Here is a 22,323-nt window from a genome sequence, read left to right on the forward strand (position 1 = left end):
CTATCTTCCCCAGAGTAACATAAGCTCCTTGAGAGCAAGAACTATTTTATGTCAAACAGATGTCATGTCAGTGGATGTAAAACTGGCCTCAAAGACATTTGGATTTGGATTCAGGTCTTGCCTCTGACACATACTGGCCAAGAGACCTTGGTCAAATCACTGAACATTTAAATGTTTTGTGCAACGTTTTAAGTTTATAAATTGGAGAGGTCTGCATTGGTAAAGACAATATTTCTTCTAGGAGTTGCTTATGGCAATGAAAACACAGGCACAAATCTCTATTCCTATTTTCAACATAATACGGCTTCTTTTCTTTACCACCTCATCCCTTCCTCCATATAGTGGCTAAAAGAGGAAAATCCAAGACAATCACAGTGGCCCATCAAGTATGGAGTTAGTCTTAATTCCCTTCAGAGAAAGATTTCTTCTCAAAAAGATCTTCCTGTGACTTAGTTACTGGGTGATAAGGATACTGTGCTTTTGCTGGAATAGATCTACCTGCAATATGGTACCAAGGGAGATAAGCTTCCCCTCTTCCAAAAACTTCCAGAGTCAGTGTCATATGTAAAAACACTTGATCTGTCCTACATACAAGGGGAGAATGGGTCAACCAAGGATTTGTTTTCTCATCCACTGAAATGGTTCAGAGAATACTTATGACAAACTCAAAGCTGAAAATGATCTTTTTCTTTTTACTCTTCAGATCTCCTTCCTGGTACTGAGTACTTGGTCAGTGTTTCCAGTGTTTATGAACAACATGAGAGCATACCTCTTAAAGGAAGACAGAAAACAGGTAGGTTACGTTGGCAAGATTTGAACTCATTCAGTTTCCCAGGTTGCTGACACCTGCTAATTACAGTTAACAAAACCAATTGATTTGTTACTATTACTATTTTGTTGTTGTTATCACTCTTAGTACTCTGGGTAGAAAAGACTTCTTGCTGAATAATTCTTAAATCCTTTTGGTCTAACAGAGTGGGTCCATAATAGTTTTGCCTTATGAGTGGCAGATAAAAATAAGCAATTTCCAGAAGCTAATTATTTATCTCTACTCTTATGGTCACCATAAAAAAAGCTTTTACAATCCTTCTTAATGACTAAATCAGCATTTATTTTCTTTTTTATCAGAAAGTTCTTTCTAATGACTAACCATATCCTTTCCCATTTGTATCCATCTTTTTCTTTCTTATTCTCTCTTTAGTGAAAACATAAGGTCTTTATTTCCCTTCATCAGACTAAAGATTTAAATTAAATTCTCCACCAAATTAAATGCTTCTTTAACTGTGTGCAGGTTTACTTCAGTTTGTCATGTCCTAATTCAAATGACTATATTCCCTTTTCTTAAATATTAACTCTTCTTTCAGCACTTTTAATTACAAAATAGAGTACATGGTATAGTGTAGGTAAAATGCTTCAGGTGAATACAATCACAAACTATTAATTGCTTGAAAGGTTCTTTTCAGATCTTCCCCCAATCCTTGATTTCATATATGAGAGAACTGAAGTCCAGAGAGTTTTGAAGACTTGGATTTGTAATGGTAGACTCTGCAACAGTCTGAGTTCTGAACTCCAAAATTCATAGGATTTTAGAACTACAAGAGATCTTAAAGTTATCTCTCAGGAAATAGGCTTTGAGAGGCAAAGATTAGCATAAGCACATTGCTATCTAGAAATACAAAAACTCTAAACTCCAAGTCCAATATTATTCTTATTAGTTGTTGTTTCTTCTATCAGCTTTTTGCACTGAATAAAAGTATGGACATCAAGGTGAAGACCTTAATTAACATTTTAGTTCTTCCTAAATTAATGTTTCCTTGTAGAACTTCATTATTTACTTTTTAGGTGAATTTCTAGCTTTTCAGACTTGTCCATATTCAACTGTCAATCCATAAATATATCCCAGAGATATGTGGAAATGGTTTTGGAGTTATCTACAATTCCAATTTGAAGTTGCCTTAACATTTATATATTATATTGTATCTTTCCCCCTAAAATCTTACTTTATTATTCCCAACATCAACTCTTTAATCCATTGACACTGGTCTCCTGGATGTTCCATAAATAAAACACTTCATCTCTCAGCTTGGGGCATTTTCTCTGGCTATCCCTTGTGTCTGTAATATTTTTCTTCCTCCATTCTGACTATCGATCTCCTATGCTTCCTTTAACTTCTAAATAAAATTCTACCTGTTACAGAAAGCCTTCCCTGACCCTCCCTCTTAATTTTAATGTCTTTCCTGTGTTAATTATTTGCTATTTACCTTGTATATAGCTCACTTAGTATTTATTTGTTTCCATGTTTTCTCCCCATTGTAAGCTCATGGAGACAGGGATAGTCTTTTACTTTCTTTTATATTCCCAACTCTTAGCCCTAAGTCTGGTGCATATTAGGTGCTCCTTAAATGTTGTTTGAGTGATATATCATTTTATTCAGTAGATCATGCCTGAAATATTATTATTATGTTAATGAGGTTAGTTGGTTATTTTTCCCTTAGCACTCCTTTTTCCTTTCTGAATATTTTCTTTCTTTTGGTGGGAAAATAGGTCTTGATTCCCCAACTGGCATTGACTTTTCTGATATAACTGCCAACTCCTTCACTGTCCATTGGATGTCTCCACGGGCCCCCAATACTGGCTATAGAATTCGCCACCATCCTGAACATGCTAGTGGAAGACCTCGTGAAGACCGGGTTCCCCCATCAAGAAACTCCATCACACTTACTAACCTGAAACCAGGCACAGAATATGTGATCAGCATTGTATCTGTCAACGGCAGAGAGGAAAGTGCCCCATTGGTTGGCCAACAGTCAACAGGTAAGCTAATCCTGAATTGTAGGTAAACTCAGGGGGTTGTCCTATATCATGTGGTATCTTCTATGAAATGTGTTTTTGTCTTATATGCCTCAGACTGTTTGACAGATAAAAGATAGAGGTAGTGAGTGGAGATGGGAAACTCTATCATCCTAAGAAGTTTATAGAGTGAATTTTTATATAGGTATTTATACATACAAACAAGACCTATAGTTTTATTCAAAATTAAAGTCTGAATACAAAATTTGTTGTGTTTTTAAGTTACCCCTAGTGATAGTTCTTCTCATGGATTTAAATTCTAAAATAATTTACACATTTGGTTTATCAGACCTCTAGTAGATTACCTGACCCTGAATTCATTTTCATTCATACATCCTTGTGTAAGATTTGTGAAAAATGTATGTTGAAATTGTCATTAAAGTATTGGCAAACTTACATAATGATAAATCTCATTAGTATTTGAAACTAATGAAAATGGAACTTTTTTCAATTATTTCTCAGTTTCTGATGTTCCAAGGGACCTTGAAGTGATTGCTACTACCCCCACTAGCCTGCTTATTCGTTGGGATGCACCTGCAGTTACCGTCAGATATTATAGAATCACCTATGGTGAAACAGGTAAGACAGCAAAATAGTATCCACTTCAGTCACACTGTACTTAAGATGAATGGTAAGAAATATGATCCAAGGCTTCTCCACTTCCTAATCCAAGGCCAATGTTAGAGTTCTAAAACTTTAAATTATTGCCATCTTCCTTAGTTTCTTCATTAGTTGACATGAACTATAATTACCTGAGCAGGTAGGTGGTGCAGAGGTTAAAGTGCTGAATTTGGAGTCAGGAAAACTTGACATTCACTACTTGTTTGACCTGGGCAAGTCACTTAATATCTATTTGCCTCAGTTTCTTCATCTGTAAAATGAGCTGTGAAAAGAAATGGCAAATTATTGCAGTATCTTTGCTAAGAAAACACCAAAAAGGGTCATGAAGAATTGGACACAACTGAACAACAAAAATAAATTATCTAGTTTTGAAAAGTGAATGAGTCAAGTTTTCTGTCTTTGAAATACTGATTCACTAGATTTTATCCCTTTATCCAACTTGTCCCACTGAATTCTACTACTTTGTTCCTATAGGAGGAAATAGCCCTGTGCAGGAGTTCACTGTGCCTGGAACCAAATCTACAGCCACCATCACCGGCCTTAAACCTGGAGTAGATTATACCATCACTGTGTATGCAGTAACCGGTCGTGGAGACAGTCCAGCCAGCAGCAAACCCGTGACCATTTCATACCGAACAGGTGCGAACCATTCTAAAGCTACCACAGATTTGTTTCCACTAATATAGTTCCAATTGTCTTTTGATCTCATTTTCTCCTAAATCATTGAGCAAATAGCCATTCTGTTGACTTTCTTGAGAAGTAAAGCCAATCTATAAATAGGACCAACCTAAGACCAAAGTTAGATGGAGGGCAAAAGTACCTTGAAGTTGAAAGTAAATGTAAATAAGGAAGGATTACAGCTGTTTTGAATGTGTTTTGTGTATAGATCCATTCCATCAGGAAAAAATGTGATTTAATTTTGCATTGATTTCTTGAATTCCAAAGTTAGTTGTTCACAAATAACCTAATCTTCTTGCCATTTTTTCCTCCAAGTGGCCTAAGGAAAGGAAATGGCCCACAGCTGAGCAAGCATCATCATATCAGAACATTATGGTGCCAAAGTATAAACTCACTTTGTTTTCTTTCCTCACTTCTTTATATTGTTTTTTTCCCTAGAAATTGATAAACCATCACAAATGCAAGTGACTGATGTGCAGGACAACAGCATCAGTGTGAGGTGGCTACCTTCAAATTCCCCAGTCACTGGTTACAGAGTGACCACTGCTCCCAAAAATGGCCCTGGACCATCTAAAACAAAAACTACTGGCCCAGGTAAGAGCAGTCTGTTTCTCATTCAGGAGATTCAGTCATTATTTTTATAAAATAAATGTCACTAATTCAATTAAATTAGACGTGTATTTATCAAGCAATTACCATTTGAAAAGTGCTATGGTAGGCACTGAAGAATACAAAGATACAATCTCTCCTTTCTAGATACATCGGATTATAGAATTTAATAATAGAATTTAAACTTGGAGGGAACCTTAGGAATTACCCTGTTCAACCCTCTTATTTCCTTATGTAGGAAACTAAAGTCTATCTAGGTGATCATCTTTACCATTCTCAAGGCATAGCAAAAGTTGGTCTGTAAAACTAACATCACATTGCAAAAAAGAAACAAAGAAATGGGTAGCAGATCACCTGCTGGATGATCTACTATCACCCTGTAGGGACATAACAGAGCTGGGATTGGACCTAGATCTTCAGACTGTAAATCTAGTTTCTTTTTCATTATAGTATCTTATTATATGACTGAGCATGTTCATTCATGGGCATAAAGTTCATACTTCTTGCCATCCTACTCCACAGTAGTGGTGTGAGGGTACTATACGTATTGTTCTTTCCATGTGGATAATTCTTCTTAAGAATATAATATCTTTAAGTGTATAAGTCCACTGTGATTGACAAGACCACCACCCTAAGAGCAAAGGGAAGTATTCCTTAGGAAAATACAAGTTCCTCTCCTAATAAAAATATAGGGTTTTGGGGGAGAAGGATTTCTTTCCCTTTTGTCTTTATACTTCCAGCATATAAGTACTTAATGCTAATTAGATTGGATTAGGCATCTTCTCAGCCCTGGCCAGAATATCCCAGACCTAATATTTACATGTTCTGGATGGCTCAATGGGTAGAGTGTTAATGTTAGTCTCAGGCACTTACTACCTGTATAATTCTGGACAAGTCACTTTATCCTATTTGTCTCCATTTCTTTCATCTATAAAATGAGCTGGAGAAGGAAATGGCAAACCACTCCAATATCTTTGCCAAGAAAGCCCCAAATGGGGTCATGGAGTGTTGGACACAATTCAACAACATATTTATGTGCTATATCAAGTCAGAATCTGAGACCATCTAGAAAGTTATATCAAATAATTCAGAAGTTAAGTAGGTTCTTACCTTCCTCAATTGGTTTAACAATTAATTAAACTAAATTATCTAATAATATATACATTTGTCAATGGAGTTAAGAAATGAAAATACTTGTACTGGGAGGGACAATGCCAAACTCCTACTGGATGGTGGAGCCAGAGAGGACAATTTTGTACAACTACCCCCTCCTCCTTTTTTTATTTTTTTACTTTGATGCCAGATTCTCCTGCTCTGGCAGTTTGAGGTAATATTTGTCAATATTATAATCACCATCATAGACTCATTATGTGTCACAATACATTACTTACATATGAGTCTTATATGAACTTTTTTTTCAGATCAAACAGAAATGACCATTGAAGGACTGCAGCCCACAGTGGAATATGTAGTTAGTGTCTATGCTCAGAATCAAAATGGAGAGAGTCAGCCTCTGGTGCAGACTGCAGTCACTAGTACGTATCTAACTTATTTTTCAATTTCAAAGGTAAAATTCTGTATTTAGGTATCCAAAAGCTCCATGCACATCTCTGCTGCTAGAATAGCTGTCTACTGGTTCACATCTTCAGCTGGCCCGTTAGCAGACAATTTTCCTTTTCAGTGACGCCATATTGCACTTGAAGGGGACAATGTCATCAAACAGCCCTAGCTAGGTGCTGCTTCAGATTCCTTTTGCTCAGATGGCCTTGGCAGAATGTGATTTGGCTTTAGCAAATCTACAAAATGTTTTTTTTTTTTCTGGCCAGGACCTCATTTTCTATGTCTGGATGGTAAAATTGAATTTATGTGCTCGTCCTTCCATTTAGCAGTAAAGGTAGTAAATTTAGTAGTAAAATGTGAAGTGTTTCTTAGATGATGTCAGTGAAAATACCCGATAGAGGGAGGTAAAGAACAGGTGTTGGAGAAACATGGAAACGTGTAAGAGTCTAAAACTCATTTTGGAAATCATCTTTACCATCCTCAAGGCATAGAAAAAGTTGGTCTGTAAAACTAACATCACATTGCAAAAAAGAAATGAAGAAATAAAAAGAATTATTACTTTGGAATTAAGGGGGTATATAAAATCCTAATTGTGGGTATATTTTACAGGGTGTCTGGATTTCTCATCCATGTACACCTGGCTTTTAGTTTAAAAAGATAATAACTTTTTTAAATCAGAAAAAATAAATAAATATTTTCAGAAACTGTTGAATAATATTCCATTTAATTAATAGTGGTTTGTTTGATTGGAGTTAATTTGTAAACAGAAATGGTATCTGCAAAACTGCTTTGCACGTTATAAAATGCTTATTTCCCTTCTTGCTTTTCCCATAACCTCTCATCGTTAATTTGCCTAACAGACATTGATCGCCCTAAAGGACTGGCATTCACTGATGTGGATGTCGATTCCATCAAAATTGCTTGGGAAAGCCCACAGGGGCAAGTTTCCAGGTATAGGGTGACCTACTCAAGCCCTGAGGATGGAATCCATGAGCTATTTCCTGCCCCTGATGGTGAAGAAGATACAGCAGAACTGCAGGGTCTCAGGCCTGGGTCTGAGTACACAGTCAGTGTTGTTGCCTTGCACGATGATATGGAGAGCCAGCCCCTGATTGGAATCCAGTCCACAGGTATACCTTTCATTGCACCACTCAGGTGGTCATGGGAACAGTGGCTTTATGCCCTGCTAAGTGAAAGACACTGCCTTAAATAACTGTTGTCCATCTCAAGAATAAAAAAAACCACCAACCTTCTGCAAGAACAGAAACCAACTGTTCCTCTTTGGAGGAGGAAATGGTGGTCTACTAAGATGCTTAGGTGAGGTCAGAGCCGAATATGCTTAATACAAGGAAATCTAGGAAATGCATGGCTTGTGCACAAGACCAGGAGCTAAAAGCAGCAGACTAGAAATTGATGCTTTGCTTCAAACTAAAATATGTGGATTATTTCCTAAATCGTGTTTCCTTGTGGTTTGCCTTCACTATGTTTATAAAGGCCTGACATCATATCTGCTTACTGTTTTCTTTAAAAAAAAAAAAAATACTTGACAGCAACAATCTTTCTGAGACAACAAGGGTAAGTTTTGGGGTGGTTTTTTTTTTTTCAATTGGTAATCTGCTGGATATTTAATCACCTAATCTCCTTAAAGGAACATTGATTATATGCATACAAAATGGAAAGAAAGATTAAAAATTTGGGGGAGTTGTTGGAAACAACTTGTTCCTTTCTGTTTCATGAACACAGAAACAGAAAAGGCTTGTAGGTGTAGTCTTGAGGTGCTGTGAAAGTTTGTGATATATTAAATTGGCCCCTGACTCCATGTGTCAGAAGTCAATCTAACTAGTCTGTATTGTACTATAGATGATGCTTCAAAATTAGCCAAGAATTCTCAGTAAGAAATGGAAACCTTAAATATCTATATATGCTTAAAAATGTGGGGAATAACTCCACAATTGAATCATTATTATCTTTATATACAAATATAATAAAAAGGGGGGGGGGGATGATATTGGCTCCTGAATTAATTTGGCTTTAACAGATGCATAAGTTGAAGGCTGTGTCCAGTCTCTAAAAAAGCAAATACTTCTTTATGAGAAACAGAACACAATGACCAGCATCTAAGACTTCTTTTCAGGGAGCTGACAATTATCCTTGGTGTTAAGATTCAGTGGAAATGGGAAAAAAGTCACTTATGCTCCAACATGCCCTTTCACATGGTCTGAATGTTCCAGACATTCTTCCCTAGCAAAAAAAGCCCCCAACTATTTAACAAAAATGATCTGTTACCTCAGGGCTGCTTTATACTTTTCACAGATCAGTTTGTTTTGCTTCCTTGAACACTTATGACTCTGCCCATCCCTTAGTTTCTGCAAGATAACCTCTAACTAATGACCATCTTGACAGCTATTCCTTCACCAACCAACCTGAAGTTCACTCAGGTTACTCCAACCAGCTTGACAGCACAATGGACAGCACCCAATGTTCAACTCACTGGATACAGAGTGCGAGTGACACCCAAGGAAAAGACAGGACCAATGAAGGAAATCAACCTTTCTCCAGATAGCACCTCAGTGGTGGTATCAGGACTAATGGTAACTCATGTTGTTCTCTCTTCTTGAGTGTAAAAAAAATTAAGGTTAATTCTCAGTCCAGGTCAGGCCATATCATGCCAAAGAGGGAGGGATTAAATTTTGTCATAAAGCTAAAATCCCATTATATACTGTCTTCAGATGAAGATTATTTCCTGCATGCATTCATTCTTTTTAATTGATACCCTATATTTTATGACAGCCATTTCCCAATATATCAGTCACTTCTGAACCTTCTCATGACCTAAAACAGTTTGAGCAAAACTTACTGATGTCTGATCAGTACATATGATCGTTATGTGAGATTTCAAATACATCATCTTCCAGTCATTTTCTCAATGTAGAGAAGTATTATATACATTCTTAACTGCAGTTCATAGAGTAGGATTTTTTTCAGGAGAACATTAGCTCTTCCAACTGTATCTGGGATATTAAGCTAAAGATAATAGAGAATCTTGGATTATTACTAACTTCTCAATTCAACTGATTCTCTTGCCTACCTATTCTCTCACCCACATTATCTCTGAAAAGATGGGAGAGCCAGGCATTAATTACATTGATGGCCAAAATGCAGATATTCTAAGGATGAATTTTAAGAACTTTGCCTCAAAAAAGAACAGACTTTGGAATGATTAGGGTATAGCTATCTGTCATGATGGCAGTAACGTCTTATTGGCACTCACCTCACTTTACTCTGCCTCCATTACAACTCCCTCTAGGTATATGAATTGTCACAAAAAAAATGCCACTTTGCCAGTAACAGTCATAGAATTCCAAAGAAAGGGTGTTCTTGTGAAACCTGATTTTAATCATTTCAAGGAGAAAATAAAATGAAGGAAGGCAGGAGAAGGTACCCAGGGCCATCTATTTCTGGTAACCTCTAGTTCATGAAAGTGTCAGTTGACTGACACATCAAGTAGATTTTTCAGTATTTTTTTAAATTACGGTATTAGTGTAAAAGTTGCAATGTATCTGTGTTTAGCCACAGGGATAAATTTTTTAGATGTTAGTTGAGAAATTGCCCTGATCATCATTATAAACATTATAAACATTAAAAATAAAGTTCACAAAGGCTGCATGTGTAGAGATCTCCTAACATTATTTTTCTGCTTATTGGGACTCTAGCTAGATTTAGTTATATCTTCAAATTTTCTCTGGATTTTTTTTATTTTATTTCCCCCCAAAGATTACATTGTTAATATTGAATATTAATATTCCTGTGGTTTCTTTATTTGTAGGTATCAACTAAATATGAAGTCAGTGTCTATGCTCTTAAGGATACTCTCACCAGCAGGCCAGCACAGGGTGTAGTTACTACTTTGGAGAGTAAGTAATTCAGACTTTCCTATATCCATGATTATGTAGGAAAAGGACAAACTGATGAAAAATAACACCTAAATCTGTAGGGACATGGTACTTGGCAATGGAGGAGATGCAGGACTTCCTTACAAATAAATTTATTTTGAGGATCATAATTTTTTTCTTAACCATCATCACCATTCCCCTCAAAAAAAGAAAAGAAAAAAAAAGAACTCATTGGCAGCTACAGCAAAGTCTCTTGGCAAAGCTGCAGACAAGCCCAGAACTTACTGGAAAGGATACTTATTATAAAACACTTCTGTTTTACTAATATGGTACAGGTAGCAGGGGAGTTCATAACACTGGGCATGGGAAACAGAATTGTCTTAATTTCTGGAATAACCAAAAATACAAGTTCATGTTTTGATTTCTATTGATAAATCTGATAACTAGCTTTGAGATCTTAGATACAAGCAATTGAATTCCTACGATGGCTCTATTTTTCTCTCTTTTTTTCTTTTTTTTATTCTCAATAAATATTTTATTTTTTTCAAATACATGTAAATACATGTTTTTGTCATTCAGTTCAATTCAACACAAAACTTTGTGTTCCAACCTTTTCTCTTTTTCTCCCTTCCATCCTCCCTCCCCAAGACTGTAAGCAATCTGATATAGATTAAATATATGCTATCCTTTCAAACATATTTCTATATTTGCAAGAAGAATCAGACCAAAATGAGAAAGAAAAAAAACAAACAAAAAGATGAAAAAACCATATTTTGATCCACATTCAGTATCAATAATACTTTCTCTGGATGTGATTGGCATTTTCCATCCCAAGGCTGTAAGAATTGCCTTGCGTCACTACATTGTTAAAAGTATGGCTCCATTTTTTCATCTGTATAGGGAAGGGAATTACTTTTTTCATAAGATTGTTAGGAGAATCAAATGAGTTAGAAGATATATGACATTTTGAAAAGAATAAAAACATTATACTAGTGTACTATCTATTAATATTAATTATTATTCATTATTCCCTTCACTATAACATCAATAATAATGGAATGTTGTCATCATAGAAAGAGTCAGAAGTGCTGATGTCAATTTCCTAAATTATTACTAATTTTCCCTTTAGAATGACTAGATATTAACATCATAGTCATAAGAGATCAATCTTCTAAAAAATCTATTCTTTGCAATACTTATAATTATATATATTAAGGAATAATAAGATATACTTTAAAAAACAACTCCAAATCACCATTTCTGTGGATATTACACTAAAAACCCATATACTTTGATGTCATGTAGATGTCAGTCCTCCACGTAGAGCCCGTGTGACAGATGCTACTGAAACCACCATCACTCTCAACTGGAGAACCAAGACAGAAACTATCACAGGTTTCCAGATTGATGCTATCCCCTCCAATGGTCAAAGCCCTGTACAGAGAACAATCAACCCTGAAATCAGAAGCTATACCATTACTGGTGAGAATTGAGAGTTCCTGCCTTTCTCTTGTCAAAAAAAAAAATAATCTAAAAAAGCTAATTTGGGAAAACAGAAGAGACGTTACATATTTTTCCATGTTTCTAGATTAGATTTACAAAAATACTCTTCCAGATGGAGTTTCATAGGTAGCTAAGTATTTGTGAAACTGAGAAAGAAGAAAGATAGTTTTAGTCTCTGGTTTTATCTAATCAATAAAGCATTAGTATTGTATATTCTGAGACGCTGCCTAATGTAATAAATAGGCAGTCAGGAAATCAGGAAGATTTAGATTCATGTCTCTCTAGAGACATTTGTTGTATGATTCTTCAGATCATTTAATCTAAACTTCATACATAACTTTCTAATAGTATGAGTTGCAGAACAATTGGTGACCTGCTTTATAGAAGAGATCCCCACACTGGAATTTCTCTATATTAATGAAAATCATCAATTTAGACCAAAAGAAGCAAAATTCTGACTTAAATTGATTGTATTTTATTTCTATATTTAGACTATTTAGTTTATAGTTCAATTATTTTCTTCATTATGAGTTCTTTTCTATGCTGGACACAAAATCATGTCCTCCAGAACACTGGTTTCTTGTAATATTGATCCAAAGAAGGAACCTAAGTTGGGAATATTTTCCAGTCTCATCCTTTTCTTTCTAAGGTATTAAGCATGTGGCTACTAAAACAAAAATGAGCTAATTGGTGACATGTTCTTAACACCACTTTTAGTGGTGAGGATTAATAGAGTTGACCCTACAAATAAAGACATGAAATTTAAACAAGAGAGCAAACATGTCTAGAGAAAGTTGAAGAAGTAGGGTCAATTGCAGCTCTAAAATTCTGATTGTTTCTGTGGGAAGAGGAGGGGATGGGGAAAGCACTAAAAGAATCGCTTAATGAGAGATTTTGATTTGGATTTTTTTTACCTAAAATTCTTCTTCCCTAAGATTCTTTGCATTTATGATTTCCTTTCTGTATTTAAGAACTTTCAGCCCCAAATAATTTATATAAATAATCCTACTTAGTTATCTAATTTAAAATGGATCTGACCTGAGATTACTTACTTATTTAAGGAAAAGAGAATGATAGAATCCACATAATTAAAGGAAGTTTTGTTTTTCATTATAATGTAAGAACACAGAAACATTTTTAAAAATTCCAATTCTAGGTTTACAACCAGGCACTGATTATAAGATCCACCTCTACACTCTAAATGACAATGCCCGAAGCTCACCTGTAGTGATTGATGCTTCAACTGGTAAGCATTTTTTTTAATTGAATGATTCCTTATTTTGCACTGAACTTGAGACAATGAAGCCATATTTTCATACATCGATAGTTATGTATATGTAAAATTAAGTAACTATAATATGTCCATAACATATACTTCTGATCTTTGACTGTTCATTCATCTCTATTCTAGAGAATATATTTTCTTTTTTCATATTCCTATTTAGCATGCAAACTATTACTCTTATTCAATTTTCTTCTGGCTCAAAACTAGTTTTCCCATTTGTTTTTATGTGTTAAAAATGCCAATTTTGGTGGTGATACTGAGAAAGTAGTTAAGTTTTTTTTATTATTATTATGATGTATATTTCATTTCCTTAATTATTTATGGAAAATGCCATTACCAATCCTATGATTATGTTTAGGCAAATAGATATAAGAAAGTGAATTAATTTTCTTTCAATGGCTATTCATTTTTTCATTCCAACTTTAATCTGTTTCAGCCATTGATGCACCATCCAACCTGCGGTTCCTCACAACAACACCTAACTCACTGCTTGTTTCATGGCAACCACCCCGAGCTCGGATCACTGGCTACATCATCAAGTATGAGAAGCCTGGGTCACCTTCCCGAGAGGTGGTCCCTCGACCTCGTCCTGGGGTCACAGAGGCCACTATCACTGGTATGTCTATTCTCTAGTGAGAATTTTCTGTCTTGTTCCCTGAAATCTGCCACATAGATAACAAACTTGTAAGCATTTCCTTGCAGACATGCTAGAGAAGGACCTTTAGTGACATTATTGTTCTGGGACACTGATGATTAAAAACTACAGGGTACAAAAGTCACTATCTGGTGTCTTTTAACAGTATTCCACATCTAATCATAAAAGCAGCCCTAGAGATGGGGGCCACCTTTCTATACTGTGCCAAATAATGATGAGTTAAGTAAAAAGTTTTTATGGCATTTCCATCACAATGGCAACAATTGGATTTTTTCAAAGCAAGTTATTTACACTAACCTAAAACCAGTCTTTTAAATTCCAGATAAAAGAATTTTCAATTTCAAATGGTTTACTATCTTTGTATTGCTATATGAGGTTGAACTAAATGATTTCTACACTCTATTCAAGCACTAAAGTTACATGGATAATTATAGTAAACAGTTATATTTACCCAGAAAATGTTTTTAACATGTACCCACCAAGTATCCTTCCTCCCAGACCTAGTGATCTAACATGACTACTGAAAGACAGTGCCATCACTATATATTTTTACAATAGTTGGATCTATCTACTTACTCTGCATATATAGTATATGTACCCAGTTATTTACATATTGCTAACCCCATTAGAATGTACAAGGATTATGGGGGAGAGTTGTTTTCTTTATATTCCCACAATTTATCACAGTGTCTAATATATAGTAGGCATTAAATAAATGTGTTTTACAAAAGTGTTTTACAAGTGTTTTACAAAAGAAACGAGTTATAGTTCTTGTCATTGAGAAATTCACAGTTTAGTTAGGGTTATTATCTAACTAGGGAGATCTAGGCTTTCTGATAATGGCATGATCAAATTAGATAATAACAATTCATAATATAAGCTATTATTATTGTCATTACTGTGTGTCACCGAGTACAAAAATCTCTCTGACTCAATTTAAAATTCCAGTAGTAAAGCAGATATGACATTGGAAGGTTTATTTTCATGGAAACTTTTCTTTGAAAAGGAGATAACCTGATCATTTTGTTCTCCTCTAGGGCTGGAACCAGATACTGAGTATACCATCTATGTCATTGCCTTGAAGAACAATCAAAAGAGTGAACCATTGATGGGAAGAAAAAAGACAGGTAAAGAATGCATTGGTTGTCAAGAGGAATTCTAACCAAGACTAAAAATGAATGATCATGTTGGCAGTCTGAAAAGGCCGTGTCTAACTTACTATTTTTTAACAGCATAACTTTGATCTCTTTTTCCCTCTCAGTAACAGCAATTTTTCAATATACATTACAGGTCGTTTTTTTGTTCTTTTGCAGTATGAAATATAAAAGAAGTTGATATTGACTTTAATAGCAAATTCAAACAAAATCTCTAAGTAGCTGGGTTCTTTAAAGCCCACTATCCAATTTTAAAGTGTTAAAGAAATTGATAAAAGATGCTGCTAAATCTTTATTCTTTTTCCCTCTCTGAAGCCCTGATGTTGAAGAATGTTTGATTATTCAGTTTGTTTTTTATGAACAAAATGTTTCATTTATATTTGAGATTTTTTTTTCATTTTAAAACCAGTTTAAGTATATATTCATCTAATTTACTATTTGAATTCTTGAGAAACTATGGAAAATAAGCTAAACCTTCCTAATACCATCCATCATATATAACCTGAAATTACATCTTTTCAGATGTACTTCTCAAATGGATAAAATAAGATTATGATGCAGATTATACTCCTATTCACTATCTTTCTAAATTTGAGAAGAGGTAGCTTCTTTGGGGTGCAGGGGCTCAGGGCTTTGACTAAGTGGTATGAAGAATTCATACTAACACTTTCTTTCTAAGCTATAAAGAAACTTTTGGGAAAATCATAGAGATTTCTCCTTGTAAAAGGGTGCTGTGATTCTGAAAGTTGCTAACTTATGAGTGGCTTTGATCAGATTGGAAAATAGTTTATACTTATTGCTTGATTTGATAATGATTAATGCTGCTTTATTTTCGGGAGCTTGATATGCTTTGCTTCTAACCTCTCTTTGGCTAGATGAGCTTCCCCAACTGGTAACCCTTCCACACCCTAATGGACCAGAGATCTTGGATGTTCCCTCCACAGTTCAAAAGACCCCTTTCATCACAAATCCTGGGTATGACAATGGAAATGGTATACAGCTTCCAGGCACTACCGGCCAGCAACCTAGTGTTGGGCAACAAATGATCTTTGAGGAACATGGCTTTAGGCGGACTACACCACCCACAGCAGCAACCCCCATAAGGCATAGGCCAAGACCATACCCACCGAATGTAGATGAGGAGATTCAGATTGCTAACATCCCCAGGGGGGATGCAGATCATCTTCCATATCCTCATGTTCTTGGGCTCAATCCAAATGCCTCTACAGGACAAGAAGCTCTCTCTCAGACTACCATCTCTTGGACACCATTCCAGGAAAGTTCTGAATATATCATTTCATGCCATCCCATTGGCATTGATGAAGAACCTTTACAGGTAATTGCTTATTTTCTTGTCATTTGCACTGAAACTACAGAAGGTTTAAACCAAGTGATTTAACTTAGCTTAGTTGACTCCTTGTCATGAGACCTAATTCCAAATGGCTTCATTCCCAGAAGCCTTTGGGAAGACAGCATGGTTAGGATCTGGCACTTTCCCCAAGTGTGATCCCATTGTGTTTTCCCAGCACTAGATCATTAGTCTTAAATGAAGAAAGAGAATGAAGCCATGATGAACTGTTGAAGCTCAGCAGGCTAAAATCAGTGTAATTCTCATATATCTAGAGATCTTGATTGACAGATTATTTAAAACCCTATAATTCTATCTGAATTTGCGGTTTTTCAAGAATGAGTAAAATACCATCTCTGTAGTAAGCCCATGCAGATTCCCATCAAGACATCCATGAGAAAGAAATAATCATTTTTGACCTTGTTCCCGAATGTATTATCAAGGTTATAATACAAAAGCAGCTTGAGAAATTGTTATATGTGACTGTAATAATACCAAAACCTTCCCTTCCCTATAATTCCCTATAATTAATTTTTCTGGCATCCTTTTATATTTGACTCTTGTCCTTTCCCCTAGCTGAAAGGACTGTTTCCCTCCTCAAATTTTCCTAGACTATTTTATCTCCTTTGCCCCATCACAGGCTACTTTGCATTATATTTATTGATATACATGTCTTCTCTCCCTAACAGAATGTAAACCTTTTATGGGCAGGACAGTGGAATTTTTGTCTTTGTACTTCCATTCTTCCTTCCCTCGGTTCCTAGTATAGTGTACTGAGACATAGTAGGAACTTACCAAGTTTTTATTCAATTGTATTGACTATCTGGCCAGAGTTCACACACTTTGAAAAAGTTAAGGGTGTGAGGAAATGGGTTTGTGAGGATACACAGATATGTCATAATCACAATCAGTATCAGAAGCTAACAGCTATTCTCGAGACGTGGGACTGTGCTGATAAGCTCTGTGCCAGAGTCCAGGTCTGGTTTCTCATTTTGCTAAACAAATTTATTTAGTTTTATTTTTTTATTTGCTAAAATTATGTCTTGGTAGCAAGACCATGGATCCTATTTTCTACAATATTTTGAAAAGCATTGGTTTAATTTCAAATAACTACTCATTGTTTCCTGTTAGTTGTAAGCTCTTCAAGAACAGGGACTGTCTTTTGCCTTTCTTTATACTCCCAGCACTTAGCCCAGTGTCTGGAACACTTAATAAATGTTTATTGATTGACTGGCTGACTTCTTGAAACAGATTTTTGGGAAAGAATCCTGGTAAGGCAAAAAGGATGTTTTCCCACTTGATGGGATGTTGGCCCCCAAAGTAGCAGATTCTAGTGGAGAGAGTTAGAAGAAAATTCAAATTCTGCCTCTGAGGTTTACAATCTGAGTGCCATGAGCAAGTCAATTAACTTCCCTGGGCCACGGTTTCCTCATCTGTAAAATAAGCAGATTGAACTAAGTGGCCTTTAAGAGCCTTCTAGAAATCTGTGATGCTATATAACTTCATTCCATCCCCTTCACAGCATTTCCCCATCTCTGGCCCTTCTATTTCCCTTCTTCTCCTGTTTATGTTGAGAGGGTTAAGAGACTATTCCTCACTATAATGCTTTTGCTCCACCTTGGATTTACTGATAATTACAGTTCAGAGTTCCTGGAACTTCAGCTAGTGCCACACTGACCGGCCTTACCCGAGGGGCTACCTACAACATCATAGTGGAGGCCCTGAAAAACCAGAGGAGACACAAAGTTCGGGAAGAGATGATCACAGTGGGCAACTCTGGTATGTTACCATTTACAGCATGTGTTCAGAGTCCTTTCTTTTCATCAGTTCCAGAGGCATTCTCTCCAAAAACTTAAAAAAAAAAAAAATTTATGAATGTTAATATACACATGAATTAGGTTAAATTAGGGTGAAGAACTTTCAAACAGATAAATTAACTTTAGTTTGATAAATTTTTTTCTCTTCAACTAGAAGAGAATGCCCTCTTTAGGAAGTCAAATTCTGGTCTCAGACATTTAACACTTCCTAGATGTGTGACCCTGGGCAAGTCACTTAACTCCAATTGGCTCAGGGGAAAAAATACAGAGAAGTGAAGTTTTAGATCGGGGTGTAGAAACACCCAGCCCCTGGACGATATAATGCCAGCTAAATCATTTGTTAATGCAACCACAGGCATGATGAGCTGAAAACAGGACACAACAACCTCTCCTTGCTTGAGTTCTATAAGCTGATAATTTTTGACTCATTAGTGATGTTGGGAATATCCAAATAACCTTTGGCAAAAAAAAAAGGTTCCCCACCTCTGGTCTAGTTTCCTGTGATTGAGCAGATCTGAAATATTTGTTCCTGACACAAAAATGAGCTTACTCTTTTCTGTAAAGTATGCTGTTTTCTTTTAGGGCAGTTTTATTTCTGTTCTGATTATATCAGCAAGACTATTCCAGTTAGCTGTTGATGGGTTTAGCATTTCTCTGAATTACCCCCTAATCTTTCTGGCTACATTTCAGCCTCTCCTGGCAGCTTAATGCTAGACACAAGGCCAGGAATATTCAGAGTGGGGAATCTTCTAATATTAGGGTTTTCTAATATACAACAGAGAATATTAAGTAACAGATCTCTCAAGGAGTTATGATTTACTGAAGGCCAATTTAATTTCTAAACTCTATTCCATTTCCTCATCTAAGAATGGGGTTACTACCCCATTACTACTAAGTCATCCATACTCCCTATGAATTGTTGACTATTTCTGAAAAATTAATTATAAATTTTGCATAGATGTAAATTTATCTGGAGTATGCATAATACTTGTCTGATATCTCATATTTATTTCCAGTAGAATTGTCACTGGAAAGGCGTTTGTAGCAGTATAAAGGCCTCTTGAATATTATGATGGGCCTATCATTTTCTGAGGGAACTATGAACATGGGGAATTTTAACTTCTAGCTATTTTCAGAAAATTGGAGTCATTGTTGATACTCCCAGATTATTTCAGTACTTTTTCCAATTTCTTCAGCCCAGTAGGCACAGCTTGGGTTCTAGCCAACTTTCCCTGGCTTTGAGAACTTTCAGACTTAACTAGTTTATGCCAAAAACTCAATTTTTTTCCAGGATGATGTCTTTTTAAAATATTGACACTTCAAATATATACTATTACTTTTTGATTCATTCCGTGGGAAAAGAACCATAGCATCTCTAATTTAAGTTTAAAATCACAGTAAATTTGTTTCACACTTAGTGGAGAATAACTTGGAATACATTTTTGTTTGCATCCATCACTTTGGCTTAAGCTTTTAAGGAAACTCAGGACTAGGCTAACAACCAGCCTCAATGTTATTACGTTTGCCTGAATCTCTCAGATTCCATTTCCTTTTATTTGGAATAGCTTATTTTATTAGCTGCCATAGCATTAAATGTGTTGATAATATTTCTATCATGATTTATTCACAATTCAGACTTGTCCTATTAAGAATGTAATTTTACTAAAATATGTTCTACATTCTATATTTTCTGACCTGGTCATTCAAATTTATGGCCACTAGAAATTGAAGGGTACTATGTCTTCTTTGGAAAAACTATCAGTACTTATCTTTGCCAAATTCAAAGAACATGACTGAAGTTAATACTGCATTAGAAGTAAGAATAAAAATTAATAAGTACTATTCAGATTGTGGTGCTTGATTAAGCATTCATTGTTCAGTAATTTGAAAAACACTCATAACTCATCTCTTTTTATTCCCCCTTTTCTTCCTGAACAGTTAATGAAGGATTGAACCAACCTACAGATGACACATGTTTTGATCCATTCACTGTCACTCACTATTCCATCGGAGAGGAATGGGAGCGATTATCTGACTCTGGCTTTAAACTCTGGTGCCAATGCTTAGGTTTTGGCAGCGGTCATTTCAGATGTGATTCATCTAGTGAGTAGCCTGCTTTGTCCATCCATTCATCCATCCATCTATCTATCTATTTGTTCATCCATTCCTACAGATTTCATGCATTAGTACTAATGGGCCAAGTAAGCATGTTTGGCAAACATTGACAGTTCCAAACATGGTGCAAATTAGCTCAAAGCAATATTTTGCATCATTAAAGAATGATGGAAAATGCTGCTTTTTGAATACTGCAATAAATCAAGGGGTCACACGTGGATGTCATTATTTATCAAAGATCAGTTGGTAACTAATCACAACTTTTTTTTCTGCTGATATACAAACAATTAAAGGAGTTCAACTCTTGAATAACAATCCTAAAAGAAGAAAGAATAATTTATAGACTTGTTTATTTGTCAGAGTTTTTTGTTCAGTTGGGCTCATTCGATTGTAAAGAGATGGAATATAAGTATGAAAGTTGAGATAAATTGAGAGATATAACCATCACTTCAAATTATTATATCAGAACTATTGGAGGTTGGCATCAGTATTTCCCAGGACATTACTACTGCTATTTAAACTTTTAGAAGACTTTATCACTGCTGACAAGTATTTAATTTTTAGACTTGCTTCAACATTTGAAAGATTATTCTGATGACTTCATAAATGGTCTTTGAAAGTTGTGATTATATTCAGCAATCAACCAATTCATGTTCCTTTGAAAATTAAATAGTCTAATCTAAGGAAGGCATTTTACAAACTATCCATGACTGCATAGGCAAAGTTTCCCTGGTTTGGTAAAGTACCTGTCAGAGTTAATGGTCCACAATCATAGTCTTGTAGATCTCAGGGTCACTACATAATGGTTCCTCTGCTCCATGAAAGCACTGGAGGGGGGCTGTGATAAAGGATTAATTTTTGTAATTTTTAATTATTATAAAAGTGGACAAACTTCTATGGAGTGATTAAAATATATAGATGAATTCATTCACTCTCCATAATTATAAAAAGAACTTGTTTAAAAGCTTACTACATATCATTACCTATATATGCAACTAAAACGTATTTAAGCCAGCTAAACTTTTTTAAATTAATCTTTACAGCATTTTACTTTAATATGAATGAGATGATTTAATCCAGATCATCATAGATATTCTGAAAAACAAAAAAGTAACATAGTTACAAGTGATGTATAGATATGAGAAAAACTCAGGAATGTGAAAACAACTAATTTTGTTTAGTTTTTTTAATGCTATAAATGTTCTAATTTTAAGTTTGTTACCTAAGCCTGTAGGACTAATGAAAACGCATTCTATATATTCTCAGATCATCTTTTAGCTCCCTTTAAATATTTTTGATCAAATGACATAACTGTTCAATAGTCTCCTCTTAACAGTTTAAGGATCAGCAGGAAGAACCTAGAGTCCCCTAGGGGGACCTGAATTCAAATCTGACTTCAAACAAATACTAGCTGTAAGATCCCGGGCAAATCACTTAACCCTATTTGCCTCAGTTTTCTTATGTGTAAAATGAGCTGGAGAAGGAAATAGTAAACCTTTCTAATATCTCTATCAAGAAAATGTCAAATGGGATCACACAACTGAAACAACAAGAAAACCTTAAGTGTGAGCAGGGAGGACCTATAAGAATTGAATAAATTGAAGACTCTGTAGTTCTATACTGTCCTTTCAACTATGTTTCTGGTGTAATAGAAGTCTCATGGGTAAAAGAGCAAATAAGATATATTATAATGAAATATGTATAAAAGTACCTCCAAGCATACAGTTTTCAGAATAAGACTTTAATTTGCAGGTATTACTATTGGATCTTTTGTTTCTGTTACATGTTAAATGTTTTTTCCTTTCCTTCCAACTATGTGAAATAGATTGTAATTTACAGAATCCTGAAAATACCAGATCTAATTTTGTTTCTCCTTTCATTCAACTTTAACCCATACTCATCTCTGGAATCCCTAGAAGAAACATTCATCTATAATCTGTTCCTTGAACCCTACAAGTAGGCATTCAAATGACAATCACTGACTAATGTTTCTTTTCTTTCTTTTTTTTTTTTACTGCCAATAATGGAGTGAAATGGAGCCTATCAAATTAAAAATTTACATCTTTTTAAATCCCACAAAATAATGATTTTAGCTAGGTCCTGATAAGCGTAGACAAATGAATCCCCCGATTTGAATTCACACTATTGGATATTGAAATTATATAAGAAATGGTCATTGATTCCAGCTCAATGGAAATATGTAGCATGAATTCACATAATGAGACCACTTAAGAG

The 22,323-nt window shown here is 35.2% G+C and overlaps 1 protein-coding gene across 12 annotated transcripts in view; it reads left to right on the plus strand.

Annotated features, from left to right (window-relative positions):
• FN1 (fibronectin 1) overlaps positions 1 to 22,323 on the plus strand; it is an 80,361-nt gene that overhangs the window by 53,651 nt on the left and 4,387 nt on the right. For 2 of the 12 annotated variants that reach the window (XM_023500639.2, XM_012546386.3), the window contains 16 exons: positions 704 to 793; positions 2,545 to 2,814; positions 3,313 to 3,429; positions 3,946 to 4,110; positions 4,588 to 4,743; positions 6,180 to 6,293; positions 7,179 to 7,448; positions 8,722 to 8,909; positions 10,145 to 10,232; positions 11,517 to 11,693; positions 12,871 to 12,960; positions 13,436 to 13,615; positions 14,692 to 14,781; positions 15,684 to 16,144; positions 17,797 to 17,935; positions 19,912 to 20,076. In XM_023500639.2, coding sequence (XP_023356407.1) covers positions 704 to 793; positions 2,545 to 2,814; positions 3,313 to 3,429; positions 3,946 to 4,110; positions 4,588 to 4,743; positions 6,180 to 6,293; positions 7,179 to 7,448; positions 8,722 to 8,909; positions 10,145 to 10,232; positions 11,517 to 11,693; positions 12,871 to 12,960; positions 13,436 to 13,615; positions 14,692 to 14,781; positions 15,684 to 16,144; positions 17,797 to 17,935; positions 19,912 to 20,076 — 2,760 coding nt within the window. The remainder of the gene's footprint in view (positions 1 to 703; positions 794 to 2,544; positions 2,815 to 3,312; positions 3,430 to 3,945; positions 4,111 to 4,587; positions 4,744 to 6,179; positions 6,294 to 7,178; positions 7,449 to 8,721; positions 8,910 to 10,144; positions 10,233 to 11,516; positions 11,694 to 12,870; positions 12,961 to 13,435; positions 13,616 to 14,691; positions 14,782 to 15,683; positions 16,145 to 17,796; positions 17,936 to 19,911; positions 20,077 to 22,323) is intronic. The other 10 variants (XM_031958090.1, XM_012546387.3, XM_031958093.1 and 7 more) reach the window with 5 other exon arrangements.

This window comes from Sarcophilus harrisii, chromosome 3 (assembly GCF_902635505.1).
Source record: "Sarcophilus harrisii chromosome 3, mSarHar1.11, whole genome shotgun sequence".
In the NCBI taxonomy this organism is placed as follows: domain Eukaryota; kingdom Metazoa; phylum Chordata; class Mammalia; order Dasyuromorphia; family Dasyuridae; genus Sarcophilus; species Sarcophilus harrisii.